This window comes from Manis pentadactyla, chromosome 4 (assembly GCF_030020395.1).
Source record: "Manis pentadactyla isolate mManPen7 chromosome 4, mManPen7.hap1, whole genome shotgun sequence".
Classification (NCBI taxonomy): domain Eukaryota; kingdom Metazoa; phylum Chordata; class Mammalia; order Pholidota; family Manidae; genus Manis; species Manis pentadactyla.
Genome location: NC_080022.1, coordinates 188,365,276 through 188,389,405, shown reverse-complemented (window position 1 = coordinate 188,389,405; position 24,130 = coordinate 188,365,276). Strand labels below are relative to the sequence as shown.

The following is a 24,130-nucleotide window of genomic DNA, read 5'->3' as shown; positions in this document are numbered from 1 at the left end:
CAGGGCTTGGAAACAGGTTCCTAGGAGGAAGCGGGGTTTGAACCCTCGGGCACCGAGGAGAGCTGGCAGGTGTGGCAGTCACCCTCTGGGACCCTCGCCCCAGGGTCAGAGCCCATGGGCACCTTTCCCCCAAGTCTCCTTAACCCTGAGGCAGGGACCTGCTGGGCACGGACGTGGATGGGAAGGGGCTCTGGGGTCTTCCTGGGTGAGGGGAATGAGGAGCCATGCCCAGGGTAGGCGTCCCGCCTTGCTGCCCTTTGGCAGCTCACTCCTGCTTTCCTCAGGGCAACAGCTGGGCATGAATCAGGGTTTTATGGGCTGAATCATGCTCCCTGCCCAAGACATGTTGAAGTCCTAACCCTGAGTACCTTCGAATGTGACCCCATTTGGAAATAGGGTCATTGCAGATATCATCAAGTTAAGATGAGGTCCTTGGGATGAGCCTTAAATCCACTATGACCGGTGTCCTTATAAGAAGAGACCCAGAGACAGACACACAGGGAGAAGGCCACATGACCACTGAGGCAGAGGCGGGAGTGACGTTCACCCTAGCTGAGGGTCGCCAGCACAGCCGAAGCTCAGAGGAGTGCATGGAACAGAACCTCCTCTAGGCCTTCAGGGGGAGACCAGCCCGGCTGGCACCTTGATTCAGGACTTCTGGCCTCCAGAACCGTGAGCAAGTAAAGTGAGGTTGTTTTAGGCTGCCTGGTTTGCGGCTGACTGTTTATTATGGAAGCCCCGGGAAACCAGCGACAGGAGCAAAGGGGATTTGGACCCTGGTGCCGGTCCTGGGGTGCCCACCCACCTCCAAGGGTGAGCTGTCACCCACACACTTGAGTGGAAGGCTCACCCCATCCTGGGATCTCTACCCCGAAGAAGTTTACATCAGTGGAGTCTGACTCTCTGAATCAGGATGACCTTCCACCCCGCATCAGGGACATCTGTATGACCTACGGAGCCCAGCACAAGCGAAAATATGGACACCTTGTTTAAGGAGTATTTAGAAGGTCAAGACAGAGGTGGCAAAGCATTAAACCAGGCCCAGGACCCTGAGCCCAGGCTGCACCCATGAGGCTGGCCCTGCTGTGTGTGGCCAACGGGTCTCCGGGTCCCCAATGTCTAATTTAGGCCTGAATTCCTGGCTCAGCCAATGGCTCCTCTGTGACAACCACTGTCCTTCTGCGTAGTTCTCTCTCAAGTACCCACGGGGGAAGAAGCACCTACTCCTTAGCACTGAGGGGTGGGTGGGCATGTCAAGCCCTGGGAGGCCTGGGGGGAGGTAGGGTGCGAAACAGGATCCACCTTCTCTGTAGCTGCCAGGCTAGTAGCCCTGGGAGCCAGGACAGGGCTGCAGTTCAGATGAGCTGTCACTGTGACCACTGAGGAATGGCTCAGCCTCTGGGCCTCCATGGCCAAGGCTGCCAGCTGGTCAACCCCTTCTGTGCCCTTCTGTGCCCGGTCTGGCCTTGCCTGGTGGAGGTCATCGTCTGTTTGCCCAGACCCTGCCTGTCCATTTGGAAGCAACAATATCTCGTGTGCCCAGCACCAGGGCCTAGACAAGGACATCTGGCCTCAGCCAGAGGGTCTTTCCCCAGGATTTGTCTATATGGGAACCAGCTCTTCCTCCTGGCCTGGTGGCACAGCTGCAAAGGTTCTGGAGCCTTGCCCATGTATGTTCACAGCAGTGAGATTCACAGTCGCCGAAAGGTGGAAACAACCCAAGTGTCCATCAGCAAATGGATAAACAGAGATGGTGCACTCACAGGACGGACTGCTATGCAGCCATAAGACAAGCAAGCCCTCATGCGTGTTTCACCATGGACGGACCTCAAAAACATGATGCTCAGGCAAAGAAGCCAGACACCAAAGGCCACACGTTGCATGGTTCCATTTATGGAAATCCAGGGCAGGCACATGCATGGAGACTGGAGCAGATGAGTGGCTGTTAGGGCTTGGGGAGGTGGGCCTGGGGGTGGTGGCTAAAGAGTCCAGGTAAATTTCCTTTAAGGTCATGAAAATGTTCTAAAGGGTGATGGTTGCACATATCTGTGAATATACGAAAAACTGCTAAATTGTCTACCTTAAATGGGTGAATTGTATAGTGCATGAATTATAGCTCAAATATGTTGTTTTTTTCAATAAAAAGATCTCAGGGCTCACAGGGACCACTCCCTGCCAGGATGCAGAGGAGGGAGGTGACGAGGTTCCCTCGGGGACGCGGCCTGCCCCTGCCTCTGTGACCCCAGTGCTGGTGCCCCTCCGCATACAGGACACCAGCCTCCCCTGTTCTTCCTTCTTTGTTTTAGCCCAGGCTGGCCTGCAGCACCCTGACCACCCAGTGCTCCAGCCACGCTCCCGTCCTCCACCCTGGAGGAGCTGAGAGGAGGCTGTGTGCTCCCTGCTGACCTCCTCTTTCCCAAGCCCTGCACGTCCTCAGTCCACACTCCCTGCCCCCCTCAGATGACCCTGCCACCCCAGGAATGCCTTGCCGCCTGTACAGAGGCAGCTGGGGGTACCTCCTGAGCCTTCTTAGGTGGCACCGGTGTGAGTGAGCTGCCCCCCACCAGGTCCAGCTCAAAGATGCTGGATCAAATTCAACATATAAAATCAGTCCACATGGTAAAGATTCTGAATGAAGCAGACTCACAGAATCTCCCCGAGTGCCTCACAGAAAGAACCAGAAATTGTTAAAATAAACTTCTAAAAAGCACAAAATGGGGAAAGGTTGGAAAGTAAGTAACTTTCTGCCAAAAACTTTGAAAAGTGGCAGAAAAACCCCAAGATAAAAGCGGTGTGGAGGGCCCCGGGAGGAGGATTCAAGGATTCTCCCCACTACTTGCCCATCTCAAGACAAATAAACTCTGGGGGAAGTCTGGGGAGATCGTCGCAAGCATCCAGAATGCCCTCTGACTCCCACTGCCTCTTGGCACAGGTGGGAGGTGACCATCCTGGGGGCCCATGCTGATGTGAGGACCCTCCTGCGTGGTGAGCGTGGGACCCATCTGACCCCAGCTCTCCCCGGAATGGCGCAGGGCTCCCTCCCATCAGAGTGAACTCAAGCCACAGGCTGCCTTACCAGGGCCGCTGAAGACAGAGGGCTCCCCAGAACGCTCCAGAGCATGCCAGCTGCCCTGCTCCTGGGCCCTGGGCCTCGATGGGGTCTGGGTGCAAGGGGGGCCAGCCCAGGGGTCGCTCTAGTCCATCCTCCATGCAGTGAGGTAGCTTGCAGTGGATCCCCAAGTGGCAATAAAGAATGTGGGAATTCCTGTGCAACTCAGTCCCAATTTAAATAGGGGCTGGTCCTCACAGGGAAGGAAATTTAGCCCCGAGATTCTGAAGGGTGTCTTAGACTCTGTAAGTCTTCTAACCCTCCACAGCTCCGGAGAGAGCCTCACATCCTCTCTCTGCCCCACTGAGCACCCTCCTCCCCTCCAAGGCTCAGGGGCGCCTCTTGCCTGTGAAGCAGGGGAGGAGAAGGCGCGCATCCACCTGTCCACAAGCACGGGCAGGGCCCCGGAACAGGAGTGGATGAGGAGGGAAAGCTAGGGAGGCTGTGAGCCGCCATGCCATGGAGAAGCGGACGGCTCCCAGACCCCATTCCTGGCTGGCCACCCTGCCCTGCGGGGCTGACCTGCCCTCCTGCGGACACTCCTGCCTTCCTGGTCCTGGAGAAGTGAGGACTGCCTGTGCCACAGGCTCCCGGGCAGCAGCCGCGGAGCAGGTTTGACAGGCACGTCGGTGGGGCCCTGCCGGCAGGAGCACTGCCTCCCATGGGAACCCCACGCGGCCCTGAGGCGCCCAGATGGTCCCACAGCAGGGGGGACGTGTGTGCAGAGTCCTTCCCGAGCTGGTCTGGGAGAGCCAGGGGACCACCCACAGACAGCGGCGACCGAGGACGGGGGCGATCTCGGGGCAGAGGGAACCTCTTCCCCTTTGTGAATGCTGACAAACCCGTCAGAAGAACCCTGCGGAGGGGAGGGCAGGTGCTGGGGCTCTGCTTTGGTTCCCGGGACCAGTGATGGGAAGAACCGAAACAATTCCAGTGGGCCCACCTACAGTCCACGTTTGATAACTCTTACTTCGATTTAGATGAAAGCACTGGATCCCCTGGGTTAGGATGTATCCAGAATCGGTCACCTCTCACCACTTGCCTCGCTGTGCCCGGTCATCACCTCCCTGGACCTCCGCAGTGCCTCCTGGCTGCCCCTGCCACGCCCCCACGCCAGCCCTCAGCACTGCAGGCAGTGCGGCTTGTTGGGCATGAGGTTGGCCTACAGGTCCTCAAGTCCCCGCCGTGCCCGCGCGTGAGGCCCTGCATACCGGAGCTTGCGGGCCTCACCGCCCCTGCCCACCCGCCCGCAGGCCCCCTCACCAGCCCGGCTCCTCTGCCCTGTGGCTCATCTGCCTGGAATGCTCTTCCCTTCGCCTCCTTCAGGACTTCCCTCAGGGCCACCTTCCCTGAGCAGCCTTTCCAGGTCATTCTGTTTAAAATTGTAGCCTTCCCACCCGGCTCTCCATTGCCCTCTCCCTGTTTCATTTTGGTCTGATCGGCATGGGTCCCCCCACCCCCAAGGAGGGTCGCCCCGCACCTCTGCTGAGAGGAAGGGGAAGTCGTGGGGCAGTCTGGGGTGCTCCCCTGACCTCCCCGTGCTTCCTCCTGAGTTTGTCTTGAGATGGGGAAGTAGTGGGGAGAAGCCGTGAGACCGTCCCCCGGTTCTGTCCCCGGGGGCTGCGTGAGTCCCTGGGCTCCCGGCCCCTCTGCACCCCTCCATCTGTTTTGGAGGTTTGTCGGCCATTTCTCAATGTTTTTGGAGAAAGTTTACTCATGGGCCTCGCTGCTCCCTGAGATAACGATGTATTTTAATTTCTTGTTGGTTTCTTGCCTGCCTCCCCAGAAGGAGCCTGTCACCTCCAGAGGACAAGGAACCTTGTTTTCTTGTCCTCTGCTGTGTCCCCACCCCTGGGACACTGATGCTTGGGTGAACAGATAAACACTGGTTGGGTGCCTGGTTCCCAAAGATGCAGGTACCAGTCAGGAAAGAAGGAAATTCATGGCTCCATGCCATCTGAGTACAGAGGACCTTAAAGATTATTATCCTGATGGAAAAAGGTGGGTCTCCAAGGTCACAGGGCCACCCAAAATCTCCTCCCGGCGAGCGAGGGCCAGCAGGCTGCAGCCACTGGGGGCAGAGCAGGCACCAGCTCTCAGACCAGAGCCGGGGCCCTGCCGCCCTCTTGGAAAGGGCATTTAAACGCCTAAGCTTCAGCTTTCCTTCCCCTCCAGCGAGGCTAGTGGTGGCACCCGCCTCAAGGTGAGAAAGCACCTCTGTGCCTGGCGCATGGAGAATTCTAGATGGTCATAAAAAAACTTGAAGAAATGCCACCATCCCAAGTAAAAGAGGCAGAGTGCTGAAGGCGGCTGGGGCCCTCTAAGCCTCCGCGGCTAAGAACACAAACGTGCAGAGCTAGCGGCACAGAGCCGAGGAAGCCCCCACCCCACAAAGGCCTGTGAGTGACAGTGATTCCCTGTGCACAGGACTGCAGCGACACACACACCTCCAGGGTCAGTGAAGCGGTATTCCTGGTAACCTGGCTTAACTGAGAGCATCTCCCAGAGAAACTCCCAAGGCGGTGGGGGCGCGTGCGCACGTGCGTGCACCACCTGGTGACCATGCCCCGTGGTGGCAGCCATAACAGTCTGTGTGTATTAATTACCGGGTCACTGTGAACGGGGCCTGGGCCCCCAAGACACTCCAAACAGGACCTCTGCCGCCAAGCCAGAGGGCTGAGCCGGCGGTCAGGGTGGGGCTGGGTGCAGCTCTGAGGCTGGCCTCCACAGGCCGAGCTGGTTGGCAGCCCGACCCCACACCCACCTCTGGCCACACCAGTGTGGGAATGGGCCGGGGAGAGCAGGAAGCGGCTCCTTCCACAGGAGCCGGTGAAACCAGCTGTTCCCTATTGTTTTTCACACGTCCATTGGCAGCTGCCCTCTGACAAGTCCACTGGATGTCTGGGTATCTCAAATTTAATCCAGCTAAATCAGATCTATTAAAACGTTATTTTGTTATTGAAGTGAAATTCATTCGACATAAAATTAGCAATTTAAAAGTGAACAATTTAGTGGCATTTAGTATAATCACAATGCCATACAACCATCACCTCTTCTCTTGTTGCAGAATATTTTTATCATTTCAGATAAACCTTGTGGAAACCTTCAGAGGAAACCTTGTGCCCATTAAGCGGCTCCTACTCTCAGCCCCTGGCAACTGCGATTCTACTTTCTGTGTCTATGGATTTGCTTAGCTACACATTTGACATAAACGCAATCACACACACGTGGCCTTTGTGTCTGGCTTCTTTAGCGTGGTGCAAAGGCTGAATGGCATTGTACAGCTAGACCGCACTGTGTTCGCCCCTCCATGTGCTGATGGGCAGCCTGGTCCCACCTTTTGGCTACTGTGAATCCTGCTGCCCTGGGCACGGTGTACATGTATTTGTTGGGTCTGTTGATTTGGCCCCCAAGGCATTACAACAGTGTTGCCCCATGGCTTCCCCATCTCATGACGGCGCCCTCCCGGAGGCTCACGTCAGAAACCCAGGAGTCGTTCTTCCTCTGGAACCCGAACAGCCCGTCCTTCCGACATCAGCCCTGCCCAGATTCCCTCCCAAGGCTCCTCTTAGCACCTCCACTCTGGGGCTCCAGCAGCCCCCGCCATGGCTCCAGCGGGGCTCTCCAGCCGTCACTCCAACTTCTGGACCTTCGACTGCAGCCACGTCATCTTTCTAAACTGTTTATTACAATTCCTCTCCCTGAAAAGAAAGACCACCCTGAAGCGGCTCCTAAGGCAACCGTGATGTATTTAAACTCCATTTCATAGTCTGTAAGACCTTTTGTGATCTGGCCATCTTCTCCCATTTCCACACTTACCCCCATTCACAATACAACCATCTGGCCTTTTGTACCCCGACACCACTCCCTGCAGGCCTGGGGGCTTTGCATTCATGGCCCCTTGTTCCTGGAACACTCCTCGGTGGGCTGTTGCTAGGCCACCTCCTCTAATAACTCATGTGACACCTTCCCTTCGCCATCTAGGAGATCACAACCCACTCACTCTTTTCCACTTACCTCATTTCTTTTGCATCACAGTAATTATAAAACTTGCAATTACTTTTTAGTTTGTGTTTTGTTCTGTTCTGTTCACCAACTGGTCCAGCACCTGACTGGAGATGCTCAGTGCACAGTTCCTGCCCCATGAAGGATGACAGCTGTGCAGGCCTGGGGTCCAGCTCTGTGGGCTCAGGAGCTTAGTGAGGTGCCCCACCATGGCCAGGTGGGATTGAACAGGGCCTCTAACATGTGGAAAGGAATGGTATTTACCTGCTATGACGTGGTGATGGGCGGGGACTGCCAATAGGAAGCTTATCTTTGGGGATGGCCCTTCGGGCCCAGGACATTAACTCCTGTGGTGATGACTCATGGGAACCCAGCCCAGCCCATTCCAGCACCACTCCACCCAAACCTCTTCCCTGGATAAAATGAGCCACCCTGATGTCTCCACTCTTAGCCCCACATGGGAACCAGGAAAGGGGCAGGCCAGCCCCTGGGATGCAGCCTGTGGAGCTGTTCCTGGGTCCCCCGCCACTCCAGCATGCACCCAGGGAGCTCCCAGACATCCAGTATACTGTCCTGTGCTCCTCACGCCCTCTCGCCCATGACCTCCTTGAGATCAGTCTAATCAGGTGAGATAACTTCCCTCCCCCAAATACAAAGGGTGTGGAAATCGAGGTGTAGGAGGCAGGGTGTTGCACCCGAACATGATGGGTGGGTCCCCTGACTGGGAACCCTGGGATGCAGGGCCTAGGTGTGATGAGCCATATACATGGAGTGGGTTTTTTTTCAGATAAATTTTTAATTGATTAATCACACAAATCAAAGTTGGATATATCTGTGTATTCACACACTACATATATACATAACTATATATGTATACTTACATAAGCAACTATTTACAAATATGTAAACATATGTACCAAGACTAGAAAAGAATATACAGAAAAAATATGTCCTAGGGTACTGGGGTTATGTTTCTTTTTCATTATTTTGTAATATACTCAACAAAACATTATACTGAGACTATTATAGTGCTATAGAATCTTATATAAATGAATTTGTTCAAGAGCTTCCCTGTCAATATCCTTTTCTGGGTATACACCATAGTTCAGTGCTACTTCTTCAACTCAGGCAGACAACTGTATATTGACCTGAAGTCTTGAGAATCTTCAAGACTTGGTACTGTTTCTAATAATGATCTTGGTTTCCTTACATTATGGCTGATACATTCCCAGGCTCTGGCCTGTTCTGCCTCATCAAGACAATATTCGAAGACATTATTCATTATAATAATATCAGCATTTTGCAGAAGTGAACCCTGGGGTCAGATGTCTGCATGAAGCACCTTTATTCATTCTGTCAGTGAACTTGTATTTTTTAATGACCATTTCCTGCAACTGGCAAAAGTCTCCATTCAATCCTACTCCATATAGCTGCAATGCTAAACTGTGAAGATAACCCCCACAAAGAACCGTGCCCAGCCTGGAGCCAGCGTCCACCAAGGCCTTTCCCGACAGATCAGGGAGCACAGGATGGGAAACGAACTTCAATTCCATGAGAAGGAATGAGAAATAAACCCTAAAGGTGCCGCCGGGTGTGAACCGCCCACCATACGGTAGCTTCTGCTCATTTTTCCTTCCTCACATACTGTATCAATAACATCTTCATCATAAAGGAAGGCATCCACGGGGACTGTGGGTTCTGGCTGCTGCTGTTATTTTTTGGAGGGCTAAATGTTCTGAAGAAAGCATGGTTTCTACAGGTAGGCAATTCCGAAGGTCTTCTATGTTTTTCAACATAATGTCATTATTATCTTGAGTGAATTCATCAAAATCTCTAAACCCTTTCTGAAATTTCAGTGAAAAATTGCAGGCAGGTGCCCCACAAGTGAAAGTGTTAGGTCCACTGTTTAGGGAACTCACAGCCCCCACTTTTAACTTACCGGGATGGGCTTTAGTCTTTCTAGATGTTTGCATCTTCTAGTCAGAATTGTAATTGAGGTTCTGATAAGACATTTAAACATTACTCTGGACATTTAAGCAGTGGGACTGTGTATTGATGTCCAAGCTGGGCTGTCAATTGCTTTGTAAGTAGCTGCTTAAGCCCAGCACAGCAGCGCTACACTGAGCAAATACTTGGATGAACAGGCCAAGTAACTAAGACATGTTCTCACCACACGGACAGACGAGATTACATTTGTCTACAGATAATAAAGCAAAATCATTTTGGACCTCACTGACACTGTAAGACTTTTGGTGAACATTGTGTAGGCCTGGTGAAAACTGGCACTATATTTGAACAGGAAAAACCTCTGCTCTTCAGAGCTCTTATCCTTGTGATGCCAGGGTTCTTGTTCACGAAGCCAAAGAATGAGCTTCACAAACACTCAAGGTAGCAGAGCAGGGTACAGGCTTTTATTTAGAGATAAAGTGACAGGACAGAGCTCCTGGCTTCTGCCAGGAGGGGACAAGAGAGTCCGGGGTGGTGCATTTTCTAGGGGTTTTATAGGCAGATGAGGATTTTTCGAGAACATGAAAAAAGCTTAGGGGTGTGGACTTATTAAGTGGTCCCAGAATATTTACAATTAACTTGATACAAGTAACCTCCTGCTCTGTTGATTTCTCCCTGAGATACCAGCATCTTGGTCTGGGGGCATATGAAACAAGGCCACCTGCTCAGCCTGACCCCAAGGTGGGCTGAGGCATTGTTTGCTAAAGAGTAAGTTAAGTGCAGTCTTTTAAGTTGTAATCCTTCTTGCCTTTTACTGTGTTATGTCTGGGCTTGCATGCTGAATTAGTTGCCCAGTTTGCAAAATCACTTCATCAGATCTGAAGGAGGAAAGACAACACGTAGGCCTGGGCCTTTTAGCATGTTAAAGTGAAACTTACACATGATTATAAATGTTTAGCATAAAATAAACATGTGCTACTCTTCTTTATCTGGGGTACACCAACTGATCTCACTGAGGAATGATCTAGAGCTGAAAGTTTAACACAGAGTTTTAGTAGGGGGTTTCCTTGCATGTGGTTACATGGCTCTGACTGCAAATACCCTGCCTTGTTTTTCCTGGAGGCCCTCACCCTGCTCTGACTACACCCACGGTCTCTGTCTCACTTGCAACTGCCCAGAGCACTCTCTCCTATGGTGAAAAGCCAGCTCTCCTGCGATCTCTTGACCCACTTCCAGCCCAAGTTCTCTGGAGTGTGTTTACACTATCAATGAGGCTTGAGTGGCCAGGGTGGGTGGGGGGCCTGCGCCTTGTGTTTAGGCACAGGGCCATGTCTTCTCCATCTCATCTCCCACATGGGCTCTATCTTGGGGAGGGTGTCATTCCACCTGATTAGACTAACGCTGAGCAGTGACCAAGTCTCCATGGCTCCCTATTGCTTCCCCAAGAGCACTGCCCACCAGACTGCACCGGCCTCCCTGCTACCAGATCTTAATTTTCATGGACTCTGGCATAAAAAGTTTGTTATTCTCAAACAAAAGGAAGAGGCTTTTAAGATGTGTACTCAGACACAATGAAGGGGACATCGCCAGGTATTGGCACAGTATGTCACGGTAGCGTGAAGACAAAAGACAAGTCTACGTGGATCAGGAGGAAGATTAAAAATGTGAACAAGTGCAGTAGAGGCAATTACCACCTCCGCACTTCGGGTGCGATCATTCCCTTCCCTCCTGGCCGATACCGGGACTTGTTAAGGTCGGTGCTCCTGTTTTCTCTCCCACGTTCTAGCAGGTTTTTTACACTGACCCGCCCAGGAGGAATGCCATCCAGAATTGAAATGTTTCTAGTAGCTATAGTTTAGGAAGCAAAAGGAACAGGTGAGATTAGCACGTTTCTTAGCTCCGCGAGCCTAAACTGTACCACCTGCACACACAATCCACGTGATTACTGAGCTCGCCCGCACTCTCTCCCTGCACACCTCACAGGCCGGCCCGGCCAAATTCAAAATCGAGCGTGCGGCCGAGGGCACCGGCTAAGCCTCGGTGCAGGGGGCCTGAGGAAATTCGGCTGTATAGATCCTCGGTATCTGATCGATACCGCAAGCCCCGTGTGGTCGCTGAGTCCGGAGAAGGGGCCGCCCGCCTGCCGCCGGCGTCCGCACGCTGCGGCCCAGCGGTGATTCGGCCAGCCTCCAGAGCACGAGGGCGGCAAGCGCTGGACTAGGCCCTGCCCCAAACTCAGGATGGACGACACACCTACGACAGGAAAACTGCAGCAGCTCCACTCAGAAAGGCCGCGGCGCCTACTTTTATATGGACGGGCGGGGCCCACCCCTCGCGAAATCCCGAGGGAGCTCACATCGCGCGATAGCAGCAGCAGCACCGCCCGCTTCCTGCGGCTGGCTCCCGTGCCCCTTTCCCTGAGCGCGCTCCTGGGTAGCGGCCCAGACGCACGCTGGTTCGCGCGCACACGCGCGCACCCACGTTCACGTACGCGCGCGTAGTGGCGTCAGTTCCTGGCGGCGACCGCGGCGCGCGGCCCTGCTTCCGCTTTCCGCCGCGGCGCGCTCTCCGCGTTCGGGCGACTCGGGATCATGGCGGCCACCGCCACGATGGCGACCTCGGGCTCGGCGAGGAAGCGGCTGCTCAAAGAGGAAGACATGACCAAAGTGGAATTCGAGACCAGCGAGGAGGTGGACGTGACCCCCACTTTCGACACTATGGGCCTGCGGGAGGACCTGCTGCGCGGCATCTACGCCTACGGTCGGTGGGCGCGGGCCACGGGCGGGGGGTGAGAGCCGAGACCGTGAGCCCCGGGCCGGACCCGGTTCAGAGCACCGCTCCGGGTGCAGCGAGCGTGCGGAGTCGCCCGGGGACTCGGAAGTCTCCCTCCCAGGTGTGAGGGACGTGGGCTGACCCAGGCACTGGGAGGCCGGCTCTGAACCGGACAGGCTCGTGCCCTAAGGAGCTTGTTACATCGGGGAGAAGGCGGCTCCAGCCAAGGTTGTTTCAGGCAGTATGATGGCTGTGAAGAAAATAAAGCGATAACCGAGTGGAGTGCGACTGGGGGAGGAGAAAGTTAAAATAGGAGAGCAGGCAGACGAGGGACTGACGTTTGACCTGGGATCTGGATTAAGGAGCCCATTTTAAGAGGACCGGTAGAACTGGGCAGAGGGAGCAGCTGGCGCCAGGGCCCCACCACCACGAGCCGGGTGCATTCCAGCGAAAGAGAGGACTCCTGTCGTGGGAGTTAGGAGAGGGAGCCAGGGCCAGATCCTGCAAAGAATTGGGTTTTAATCAGGAAAGTGACCTCAGATTCGTGGTCAGTTGCAGTGGTTATCCTGGGGGTCCGGAGGTGAGGCGAGGGCAGGAGGCAGGGAGATGCAGTAGGAGGCTTTTGTTCCGGTCCAGGGGAGAGAGGCGGTCTCGAGCTGGAGTACTCACAGGGCTGGTGCTGACCGTTGGATGTGAGCTGTAGAGGAGAGAGGATTTGTGAGTCCTGGGTGCTGTGAGCAGCCAGGTGCGGGATGTTGTTGCCATTGCTTAGGTGGGGAGCACTGGAGAAAGGTCAAGTCGGGAGCTCTGTCTTGGTGGTGGGGTGCTTGAGGGGCCTTTGAAGCCTCCATTGGAGATGTTGGGGAGGCAGTTGTCTAAGTGGGAGCCTGGGAAGAGGTCGGGTATAGGTTGCAGATGGGAGCCATCAGTGTCTGTACTTAATGCCTGGGACTGGGACGTCTGTTGTCCAGCAGTCTGTGATGTCCTGGCAGTTCAGAGCACAGAGAATTGGTGAGGGGATGGGAGTGATAATGAGCATTGCTGCCCGGCCTCGAGAGGCTGACAGCCCTGCCTGCCTGTTGGCACCCAAGGCATCCCTGCCAAAAACACTTTTTAGTTTCCCGTCCACGTGCTTGGCTGTCATGAGGGGTATGAATCATCTGTTGCATTTCCTTTTGTGTCGGTTGGAAAATTATACTACATTTTAAAAGACTACCAAAGATAATTGAAATACATTTTTGCATGTAAAGTTTTGTTTGTTTACTTGCAACATACTTTGACTCTTTCAGAGTAGCCTCATACCTTGGGAATCCTGAGCAAGAGGTGGGGAGGTGCAGCCACTCAGGAGCATTGATTCAGAAAAGAGTGCAGCACAGGACACCCTGCAGAGACCCCCAGGCAGCTGTAGACAACAGGAAGAGCTTGCAGACTTACCGCTGATGGGAAACAGTGGCAGCAACAGAGTTACTGGATTTCCCTTTTTTCTATTTAAAAAGTAACATAAAAAAACAATGCAGGTTATTGTAATATAGTCAAATAATACAGAAGCAATTGGAGTAACAGGTGAGCCTCCCCACTCATTCTCAGGAGCATCACCATTAACATTTTTTTAAAACATAACTGGGGGCTCTATATTTTGCAGTGGTGTCCCTTTTACAGAGACTTTTGTCTTATTTTGTACAAAAAAGATCCCATGTTAGTTGTAAAAATTCACTTCAGCCCAATTCATTCAGCAGCTGTGTTTTGAGAGCTTAGTATGTTGGACATTGGGTTAGGTGGGGTAGGAATGGCGGGTTAAAAAAAGATGCATCTCTATCCCCAGGAGCTCCCAGTGTGTGGTTGTAAACATGCCATCCAGGTGGTTAGAGCTGATTTTTCTGTTTCTCTTTACAGGTTTTGAAAAACCATCTGCAATCCAACAGCGAGCTATCAAGCAGATAATTAAAGGGAGAGACGTCATTGCTCAGTAAGTGTGCTTCCAGAGCAGGGCCCAGATGCTGGCTAGTGCAGCAGCCCCTGGGAAGTCCTTTGCACTGGCTGCTTCTCTCAGTTCTCATACATTCCTTACCAACTCTTTCCTTGACTTGAGCTGTGGGGTGTTTTGTTCATCTTTATTTTTGTGTCCTCTACTCTGGAAAGCTTTCATTTTATAGCCAGCTTAACTTACCTGTCAGCTGGCATGTGGAATTGTGTGTAATACTTTTTGAATAGCTTTAGTCCCGATTTCCAAATTGCCTAATTTTTAAAGACTCATTTACCAAAAAAAAACCCACAAACTCTTTTTGGCAGATGGTTTTAGTCCAAAATCATAGAAAAGAATGATAGTCATATAAGAACAAATCTGTTTTTCTCTGGCCCTTGTAACACCTGTTGGATCATCCCCTGATAGAAAAGCCATCCAGTGGCCTATCACCTGTGTTGTAGAAGTTGTGACGTGGTGCCTGAGCCCCTCCCCCTTGCAGTTAAGACGTGGCTGATCTGTTGTTGGGGTGGGGGAGTGCAGTCTGTTTGGAAGAAGCCCGCCCCCTCGGGGCACTGCTGCGCGTAGGGGTTACAGGAATGAGAGGGGAGGCGTGCAGCCTGTACCCCTAACTCCCGTTTGTGTTTCCTTTCACAGATCTCAGTCTGGAACAGGCAAAACAGCCACCTTCAGTATCTCTGTTCTCCAGTGTTTGGATATTCAGGTAGTTTGCTGCTCTTCAAACAAGCCTTTCTTTAGTACCGAGAAACACACCCTTTTCTTCTGTACCTGCAGTGTTCAAAAAGTATATTTTTAAACGTCTGCAGTTGTACTGACTCAACAAAAATTTTTAAGAGACTCTTAATTGCACACTAGCGTCTGAGCTGATACCCAGCCCTGCATACCTCTTTATTTAAACTGGGAGATTTTTAAGCTAGTGGAAATTCTGGTCTGCAAACAAGAACCTGACTAGTATACTACCATTAGTGCTGGTTCACTTTTCTCTGTTAGATACCAGACGTATGGTTAATGTGAGATAATATTCAGAGTAGATTGAGTCTGAATTAGGCAGTCTTCCTTGAAAATACTGAGGGTTCTCTATTTTCTGACATACCATTTTACCAGGTTCGTGAAACCCAAGCTCTGATTTTGGCTCCAACGAGAGAACTGGCGGTGCAGATACAGAAGGTGAGGCGCGTGGAGGGGCGGAGCCCTGGCAGCGGGGCGGGGTGGGGGGTGGGGGGGCTCTCAGCCGTGACCCGATTGGGTGGTTTGATCTAATCCTGCTTTTCAGTTTCCTTCAGTTTTTTTCATTCCTCTCATTTTGCCATAAATATGTGTTATATAACCTGCTGGTTTGTACTGAGTCCGTGTCAGTGTAGCTTGTATGACTCCAATTTTTTTTTGCTCTTAGAATTGTAATTTTTCAACAAAAATCAATTTTACTGAAAACAATTGTAACTACTTTGTTCTTATATATTATAAACACTGTTGAAGGATATATTGAAATGTTACTGTTGTCTCTGAGGGGGTAGAATTACAATTTCATGTATTTAAAAGATTTCTCTGTAGTTAACATGTATTGCATTTGTAATAAGAAACCAGCAAAGCTGACTTTGTTTTGGTGCAGGAAAGGGCAGAGAAGGAGAATTGAGCTTTTTGTAGTTTTACGGTATAAATAATGGCATAAATAGTACTTGGTGGTCATCTTAGATTGGAGTAGAAATGCTCTCCACTTAGGGAGGCTCAGGTGTTTCTGACATGAAGGTGGGCTCGAGCAGGCCCTGGACGTGAACCTGTGTTTTAATTCAGGGCCTGCTTGCTTTGGGTGACTACATGAATGTCCAGTGCCATGCGTGCATCGGGGGCACCAACGTGGGGGAGGACATCAGGAAGCTGGACTACGGGCAGCACGTTGTTGCCGGCACACCTGGGCGTGTCTTCGGTAAGTGCTTTTCTCCAAAATCTGCTGCAAGTAGTATTTACAGGAAGTTGGTAGAAACAGCCTAGGGCCATTTCCAATTTGCTCTGCTGCAGGGTGGATTTTTGCATGTGGATAACTTGGAAGAAGTGGAGATGAGGTCTTTGAAGTGCTCTGAAAACTGGTTGAGATGGCTGGCTCTTTCTTCATGGCCTGAGGCCTAATGATTTCAAATCTGACTTAATAGATATGATTCGTCGCAGAAGTTTGAGGACACGAGCTATCAAGATGTTGGTTTTGGATGAGGCTGATGAAATGCTGAATAAAGGTATGAATAACAAAGAACTAGTTTTCCACTGACATAACTGTTAGATTTCCACAGTGTAAAATGAAACGTGGAGTTGATGAAAATGCTGTGAACATAAGTGGGTTTTCTTTGTGGAAAAGAACAGTTATATCCTGAGGGTGATTATGTACACAAAGCTCGTGGTTTACGAGACCGCAGCCAGAATAGCATCTCAGCCGCAGCTGACAGAGCCCTGCTGATCGCGCAGCACAGGTGCCGAAGTGGAGTTGAGATGCGTGCAGAGATGCCTGGTGCTGGCTGAAGCGGGTGTGAGCAGGGTGCTCTGCCGTCGAGAGGTTCTGTAATTATACTAGTTTATTGGTTGTCTAGGCTGTTGATACTCTTCCACCGGTTATTTCTTCAAGCTGAGTTCCTGGGACTGAGGTGTACACATTGCAGGCTTTCCCTGTGTTCTTACCAAGTGCCCGAGGGCCGGTGTGTGAGGACCCTGAGTGATGGCATCGTCCTTTTAGCAGGGTGCCTGGCGATGCTTCGTGACGGGTCACCTTGAGTTCGGGAGCCCGGTTACACCTGTGCAAGAGCTGAGAGCAGTGTCTGGCCGCATCGCCCGCCGTGCCTCCACCTCCATGCCAGGGGCTTGGGTGGGTCGTCTCCGTAGGCTCTGGGCCGAGGGGTCTGAGGTGGTACCCTGCTTTTCAGCAGTGACCAGTAGCAGAGCGGGGCTCTTTTTGGGCGCTTTCCTGAGCAGGTGTGTGAGGTGCCTGGGGCTGATGCTGTCCGGAGGAGCTGCCCTCCACCAGGACTCTGCCAGGGGCCTCATACCCCAAGGCCCTGCTCTGCAGTTAAGTTACAGGTGGTCACCGCGAGTGCTCAGTTCCTTTGTCTGGGGAAGCTGTTGGTTGTGGGTGGCTCTTCGTGCTCCTGTCCCGAAGGGCTCCAGCTCTCACACTGACACGGCCACACCAGCAGCATCCACATCACCTGGGGACCTACAAGAACTGCAGGCTCCTGGGCCCCATGGTCTGTGCAGCCAGAACTTCGCTGTCAGTTCGTGAGCCCTCGGAGGCTGGGCCCCAGCAGTGGGCATTCCCACACGCTCGCCTCCTAACCCCCTCCTGCCTGGGCCTGGCAAGGTTGTGGTGTGGTGACCTGTGAGCCAGGTCCTGCCCGGGGACATGTCTTATTCAGCCTGCACCACAGGAAATGGTGTAAATTAGTTGCATTATTGGGAAGGTTTTCTCCTGAAGTATAACTGACGTAAAACATTATATTGGTTCTAGGTGTACAACATAATGACTTTGATATATGTGGTAGATTGTTTTGAAAAAAATCCAGATCTTTGGATTTTCTTAAAATGTGACAGATGCGGCTCCAGTGGATGCAAATTGCAAAGGGCTCAGCAGCTGGAACTAGGCTGTGACCACCTGCAGGTGTCTGAAGTCGTGGGCAGCTTTTGCCTGTGGCCTGCAGGACTCCCGGGGTAGGGCCGTGGTCCCCAGAGCACGCCGGGGTGGGGCAGGGAGAGGGGATGCACGGATTCGGTCCAGCTCTGCTTAGGTCGCCTGTGAAATCGCACCTTCTGGCCAGGACTGCGTCGTACTGGGAACGTTTGATGTGCGCCTTCTGTTCGAGGTGTGCGGCCTTGAGAATTCCCTGTGTGTCCTGCCCCTCCTCCCAGGTTTCAAGGAGCAGATTTACGATGTGTACAGGTACCTGCCCCCAGCCACGCAGGTGGTGCTCATCAGTGCCACGCTGCCCCACGAAATCCTGGAGATGACCAACAAGTTCATGACGGACCCCATCCGCATCTTGGTGAAACGGTAAGAGCTCCCTGCTTCTCGAGTGGTATTAAAACACAAAACCTGGATAGTATTTGGGTTTTAAAATTCAAAAATTCTTTTTGAAAAGCCAGCTTTCACGTGTGCATCCCTCTATGACCCAGTGCTTCCACGTGTAGGAGTGAGCCAGTAGTATTTCTGCATCAGTGTTTTGGGAGTCAGCTGGTCAGGACGTGGGTCCGTGCACTGGAGCCGTGACTTCAGGCGGACGTGGCTGGCGGGGAGGGCAGGGGTCGGGTGACCGGCCTCACAGGGCTGCAGGGCAGGCTGGCGCCTGGGACCGTGCCCGGCCTGTGTACACCCTCAGTAGTGGCTGGAAGGTGCGTGAACGGGCCTGCCTTCGTTCCCCAGCGACGAGCTGACGCTGGAGGGCATCAAGCAGTTCTTCGTGGCCGTGGAGAGGGAGGAGTGGAAGTTCGACACCCTGTGCGACCTGTACGACACGCTGACCATCACCCAGGCGGTCATCTTCTGCAACACCAAGAGGAAGGTGCGCAGCCGGCCCGGAACGTCGCTCGGACTCTTGTAAAGGGCCAGCAGCACGTGCCTTTGGCCTTCTGTGTGGGCACACGGGGCCCGTGGCTACTGTCCAGCCCTGCCCTCGAGCGCGGAGGCCACTGCACTCAGTCCATGAACAAGGAGTGCAGCCAGGGAAACTGGGCAGGTGTCGGCGCTGGTGCCTCAGCCGCAGGCTGGCTGTCTGGCCCCTGGGCCTTGGGGCTCAGCAGTTCTGGGGGTGCCGGCTGCAGGCGTCGCCCAGAACTCAGGCCGCTTTCTTGGAGACAGGAGGAGGGGGCCATGTTCCAAGGAAGATTCAGATTTAAATTTCAAAAGACAATAGTGATACATGGCCTTTTTTTAAAAAAAAAAAAAAAAAAAAGAAATTTACATGGAACAGATTAAGGGGATTCTTGCCCCAATATTTGCTGAGAAAAATGAATTCCTCTACATGCTGAGTGAAGATTAGTCTTGAGTTTTAGGAGTGCTTGCTTTACCCGTGTTCATGTTGGGTTCACAAGCGACTGAAGTAAGGTCTCGACAATCTCTGATTTGGTTTGGGAGCTTAAGTAGCATCTGCCCTGTGATTTACAGGTTGACTGGTTGACAGAGAAAATGAGAGAAGCCAACTTCACTGTCTCATCGATGCACGGAGACATGCCTCAGAAGGAGCGCGAGTCCATCATGAAGGAGTTCCGCTCTGGCGCCAGGTGGGTCGGCTGCACTCTGCACCGGACTTGGCCCTGCTGGCTGCCTCTTTGCTGGTGGTGCCGGTCCATGTCTGGCGGCCAGATGACCTCCCAGTAAGGGGGGACCCACTGCTGGTGCGACGGGTCATGTTGAGGGGACAGCTGGCCTTCCTGGGTGGGTGGGCTGCTTTACCTAGAAGTGCGTTCCTTCGTTTCCAAGTAGACATTTGGTTTTTTGTAATTGGTTTTTAGCTTAGTTGCACTGGTCAGAGAGCATGCTTTGTGATTGTTTTCCTTGGATGGGTCCTCAGACTTGCTTCGCAGCTTAACACGGTCATTTGACAGCTGGTGCGTGTGCTTGAACAGGGCGAGGACTGAGCTCATTGCCACAGCACCTCCTGGGTGCGCCCCTTTGATGTCAGTTACTAATTGTGTTTTTCAAAACGTCTGCATCTGACCTTTTTTGAAAAACTCTTTCATCAGTATCGAGGGCATTGTGGTTGAGGGTCTTCGAGGTTCTGTCAGCTATTGCTTTAAATGTCCCTGAGACTGTGCGTATGGACTTAGAATTAATGTATTTCTAGGGGGTTTACTTTCATCACGGACTGTCTGTGGTTACCTGTGGCACTGCGTTCTGTTGCTAAGTCCCAGCTCACCTGGGGCAGCACACCTGCACCCTGTGTGCTCCTCACATCCTCTCTGGAGCCTTGAGCATCACATGTGTTTCATGCAAACAGCGAATAGTTGGCTTTGGTTTTGTTTTTCTTTTAGTCTGATGATAATCACTGTCTGGATTGGAGCTTTCAGCCCAGTTTTGTTTAATATCGACATTGACGTGTGTGGTTTAAATTGCCTCCATAAGTGCGTTTTACCTATTACATCCCATCTGCAATTCCTTTTACTTTCCTCCTGGATGTTTCCGTGCTACTTATTTTGGTAACTGTTTATTTATTCTTCATGGCACTAAAATCATAAGGCTACTGTTCCTAAGCTGTGGCTCGAGGGTGTAAGTGACTGGCTCTAAGCAAGTGAAAGACCCTGGAACAGCAGGTAGCTGAAGTGTTTTCATCAGGTAGCACCCAGACCTGAGTAAGCACACCTGACGCCCCTCTGAGAGGCTCTTTTTGGTACTGTTGCCAACACTTCAGTCTGGCAGAGGGACCAGCATGAGGAGTGCCTTGGTGTCTTTTGGACCCTCAGCCAGTCTTGAACTTCTTTGACCAAGGTGATTGCCTGAAATCCTTTCCTTTTTGCAGCCGCGTGCTCATTTCAACAGATGTCTGGGCCAGGGGGCTGGATGTCCCTCAGGTGTCCCTGATCATTAACTACGACCTGCCAAATAACAGAGAACTGTACATACACAGGTATGAGGGCAGCCTTTTCATTGGCTTCACTCTTGATGGATTCACTGCCATCGCCTTTGCCATACTTACTAAGATGGTTTTGCTCTCTGCCTGAAGAATTGGACGGTCGGGCCGGTATGGCCGAAAGGGCGTGGCCATTAATTTCGTGAAGAACGATGACATCCGCATCCTCCGGGACATCGAGCAGTACTACTCCACGCAGATCGACGAGATGCCGATGAACGGTGAGAAAACAGCCCCCTGTAGCATTCTGGTTGCGTAGAAGCATCCCAGGCCCGTTTAGTGCGCTTCTTTTTTCCCTTTTATGTCTTGTGAGCCTCTTGTTAAGTTTGCAGATTTTCATTTTGTTTGTATTGTTCCTTACCGTGTATCTTCCTTCGCCTCCAGTTGCTGATCTGATTTGAAGAACCTGGCACACTGAAGAGCAACTGGGCACCGTGTACGTGTGCCCCCCTTGGGGAGTATTCGGGGCCCTTTCTGTGTAAAGGGGTGGTGTGGACTCCCAGCACCCCACAGCAAGCTCCGGGGCTCTGCCACTTTTTCTTACCCTCATGTAAATAATGCATTGCTTTAAGTTTTTTTCATTAAACTTATAAACTTTTCCCATAAACCCTAATTTATATTTCTTAAGGTGTCACCAGCTTTTCTAGTGACTTGCTGTGTAATCTTGGGTAGGCATTTCACTGTTTTCTGATCTTTAAAATGGCAAAATAGAGGGAGAAAGCTGCCTGGCTTCCCCGGGGTCCCTCCGTATGGTTGAGATGACTGTCTATATTTCCAGGTTTTGGGGGAGCTTGGTTAAAGTTCATCAGGTGATTCTAACTCAAGGCATCTGAGATTGTGTAGTTTATGAAAGGAACTTCCCCTGTGAGTCCCCAAGAAAGGGTGAAAATGGAGACTCAGGCACGATGTGTTTTGGGTGCTTAGCTCAACAGAAGCAAAGGGGGTGACCCCACAGCCCTGGCCATGTACCACTGTGCTCCCTCTCCAGCCGGGAAGGCAGTAGGCGAGAGGAAACAGCCCCCTCTGGCCCTGGTCCCATTTCTTAGGGACGGGTGAGGGGGTGGGGAATGGGAGCTCAGAGGCTGTGAGGACTCTCTGGGTTGGCCCTGGGTCTGTGTGCCCAGGTGCAGATGGGCAGGATGAGGAGGCCTGGGCAAATAACTGGAAGGAAGGAATCCATCCCAGTTGGAACTGCCCTGGCTTAATGAGCACTGGGCCACGGTGGGTGGGTGGGTGGGTGGAGCCAGCAGGAAACAGGCCAGAAGGCTAGAGGCCCGAGGAGCTTGGCTCTAGCACTGTCTAGGAAAGCGCGGCACAGTGTGCAAGTAGTCTGAAAATGTTCAGCTTTGTGGGGGTTCAGGAGTGCTATGTGATTCTCAAAGGCTTGGGAAGCGCTACCCTAGATGTTGGTGAGGGTGTGGGAAACATCCACGTGGGTGGCGTCAGTGGGTAGGGGTTTTCTGGAAGTAGCCTGGCTCTTGGGCAGCAGGAGTGGTGAGATGAGCGTGTGACCTCCCCTGAGGAGTGTTGGCCAGAGGCAGTAGGCAGTGATCTGGGATGCAGAGTGTTCAGGGGCATGGACGGCATCCGCAGCTCCGGGAAAGGCAGCGTGTGCTCACCACTGGGGGCTCGGGAGTGGACAGGACGTCCGCGTTGACACAAGGGGATGAGAGTTCTTAGGAGGTGGCTGGGCCTTGGGAGAAGCAAGGGACTGGCCACAGTAGGGGATTCGTTTATATGAAACATCCCAAACAGGCAAATCCACAGAGACAGAAGGCAGGTGGCAGTTTTGCAGGGGCCGAGGGGTTTGGGGAGCAAGCGTTGACAGGCACAGGGTTTCTTTGTGGGAATGATGATGTTCAGGAAGTAGAGGCGGTGGCTCACAGCTCTGTGAAGGGACCAAACACACTGAATTGTACTTTGAAAGTAGTGACTCGTATGGTATGTGAGCTACATCTCAACTAACAGTCAGGCGGGGAACCTAACACCCTCTAAGGTTGTAGTTACCGAGGGCGCAAGCAAGGGGAAAGCCCAGTGAAATTCAGTTAGGGGAGACATTGGGCTGAGGCATAAAGTGACATGACAGTGCACTGCCTACAGGAAATGTGTGGCACAAGTAACAAGCAAAGGAAAACACACCACAGGACACGATCCGAGTGAACTCGGAGGGCTCTGTCAGCATCGGAGAGTAGACGTCACAGCAGTTGACCAGGGGTAGAGAGGGTCGTTCACGAAAGTGATTTGTCTAAAGGATGTGACAATCCTAAATGTCCCTGCACCTACTGATGCTTCAGAATACAAGAAATACAGGAAGCAAAACCTGATAAAACTTCAAGGAGAAGTCAGCTGGCCCACGGTTACAGTTGGAGCTCTCAGAATAAAGGGCCAGTGTCCTTGTCACTTCCATTCCACATCAGGCTGTGAGTCCGGGCAGTGCAATAAGGCAAGAAAAAGAACTAAAAGGCATCTAATTGGAAAGGAAGTCTTTATGTCATTTATACGATCCTTTATGTAGAAAATCCTAAGGAATCCACAACAAAGCCGCTATGACTCGTACAGTCAGGAAAGGTAGCGATACACAAGGTCAGTCTTAAAGGGTCACTCGTGTTCCAGTGTGCTAGCAATGAACGCTTGGAAAGGAAATCCAAAACACCATTGCAGGAGCACCAAATATACGAGTACTCGGGGTTAAAGTTGGGAAAAGATGAGCAAGCCCTGCACCAAAGACCACAGAGCGGTGCAGCGGAGAGGTTCTGTACCGATGGACCAGGAGGGTGGGTGCTGTCAATTCTCCCGAATCTGATGGATTCCAATTCAAAATACCAAGTCTTTCTTTTTGGTAAAAGTTGACAATAAAATTTATATGGAAGTACAAAGGAACTAGCACAGCCAAAACAACTTTGAAAAAGCAAAGTGGGGGTACAGCTGCCCCATAGGAAGCGCCGAGCCACAGTAACAGAGCCTGGTCTTGGCACCAAGGTTGACATGTGGGTCTGTACTCAGCAGGGTGTCTAGACAAGGACCACAGGTTTGTAGGCAAAGGATTTTCAACAAAGGGACTGAGGCAGTTAAAGGGGGAAAGGATAATGTTTTTAACAAATGGTGCCCGACGGTTGGATCGCCATAGGCAATAAAGAAAAGGACCTTGGCTGTTAATTCATGTCTAATACAGACACTGAGCTGAAATGGAAGAGCTAAAATTGCGAAATTTCTAGGACAGGAGAAAAGTGGCCTTGGATTTAGCAAAGATTTCTTCTGAAGGCCAATAGATAATTCTAAATTAGACTCAAAATTAAACCCTTTTTCTCTTCAAAAGACATTGTTAATGGAAGTAAAAAGGCAACCACCACAGCCTGGAGGAAAATCTATATAAAGCGTGTACCTGACAAAGGACTTGCAACTTGGTACAGAGAACTTCCATGTGGTCAGAATAATGGTCCTCAAATGTACCCATGTCCTAACCCCTAGAACCTGTGACTGTCACAATAAATGGCAAGAGGGACTTTGTAGAAGTGGTGAAGATTTTGGCATGAGATTACTCTGGGTTATCCAGATGGACCCAGTCTGATCACGTGAGCCCTTGATAGGCGAGGCCTGGGCCGCAGTGGCTGGGCCGCAGTCAGCCAGAGCGCGGTGTGCAGGAGGCCGCAGGCCTCAGGCACGAGAGGGGCTCGACCCGCTGTTGCTGGACTGGGAGATGAAGGGGCCACCAGCCGA

The 24,130-nt window shown here is 52.0% G+C and overlaps 1 protein-coding gene and 1 pseudogene across 1 annotated transcript; one reads left to right on the top strand and one right to left on the bottom strand.

Annotated features, from left to right (window-relative positions):
- Window positions 1–8,145: 8,145 nt before the first annotated feature.
- On the bottom strand, window positions 8,146–9,348 carry LOC118925022 (uncharacterized; annotated as a pseudogene).
- A 2,224-nt stretch (window positions 9,349–11,572) lies between these two features.
- Window positions 11,573–21,012, top strand: EIF4A3 (eukaryotic translation initiation factor 4A3). Its single transcript, XM_036910502.2, has 12 exons — window positions 11,573–11,821; window positions 13,727–13,799; window positions 14,451–14,517; window positions 14,919–14,981; window positions 15,606–15,738; window positions 15,962–16,042; window positions 17,700–17,841; window positions 18,211–18,349; window positions 18,952–19,067; window positions 20,303–20,410; window positions 20,507–20,634; window positions 20,798–21,012. Exons 1-12 carry the CDS (start codon window positions 11,653–11,655, stop codon window positions 20,812–20,814), a joined length of 1,236 nt encoding a protein of 411 aa, XP_036766397.1. The 5' UTR covers window positions 11,573–11,652; the 3' UTR covers window positions 20,815–21,012.
- The last annotated feature ends 3,118 nt before the right edge of the window (window positions 21,013–24,130 follow it).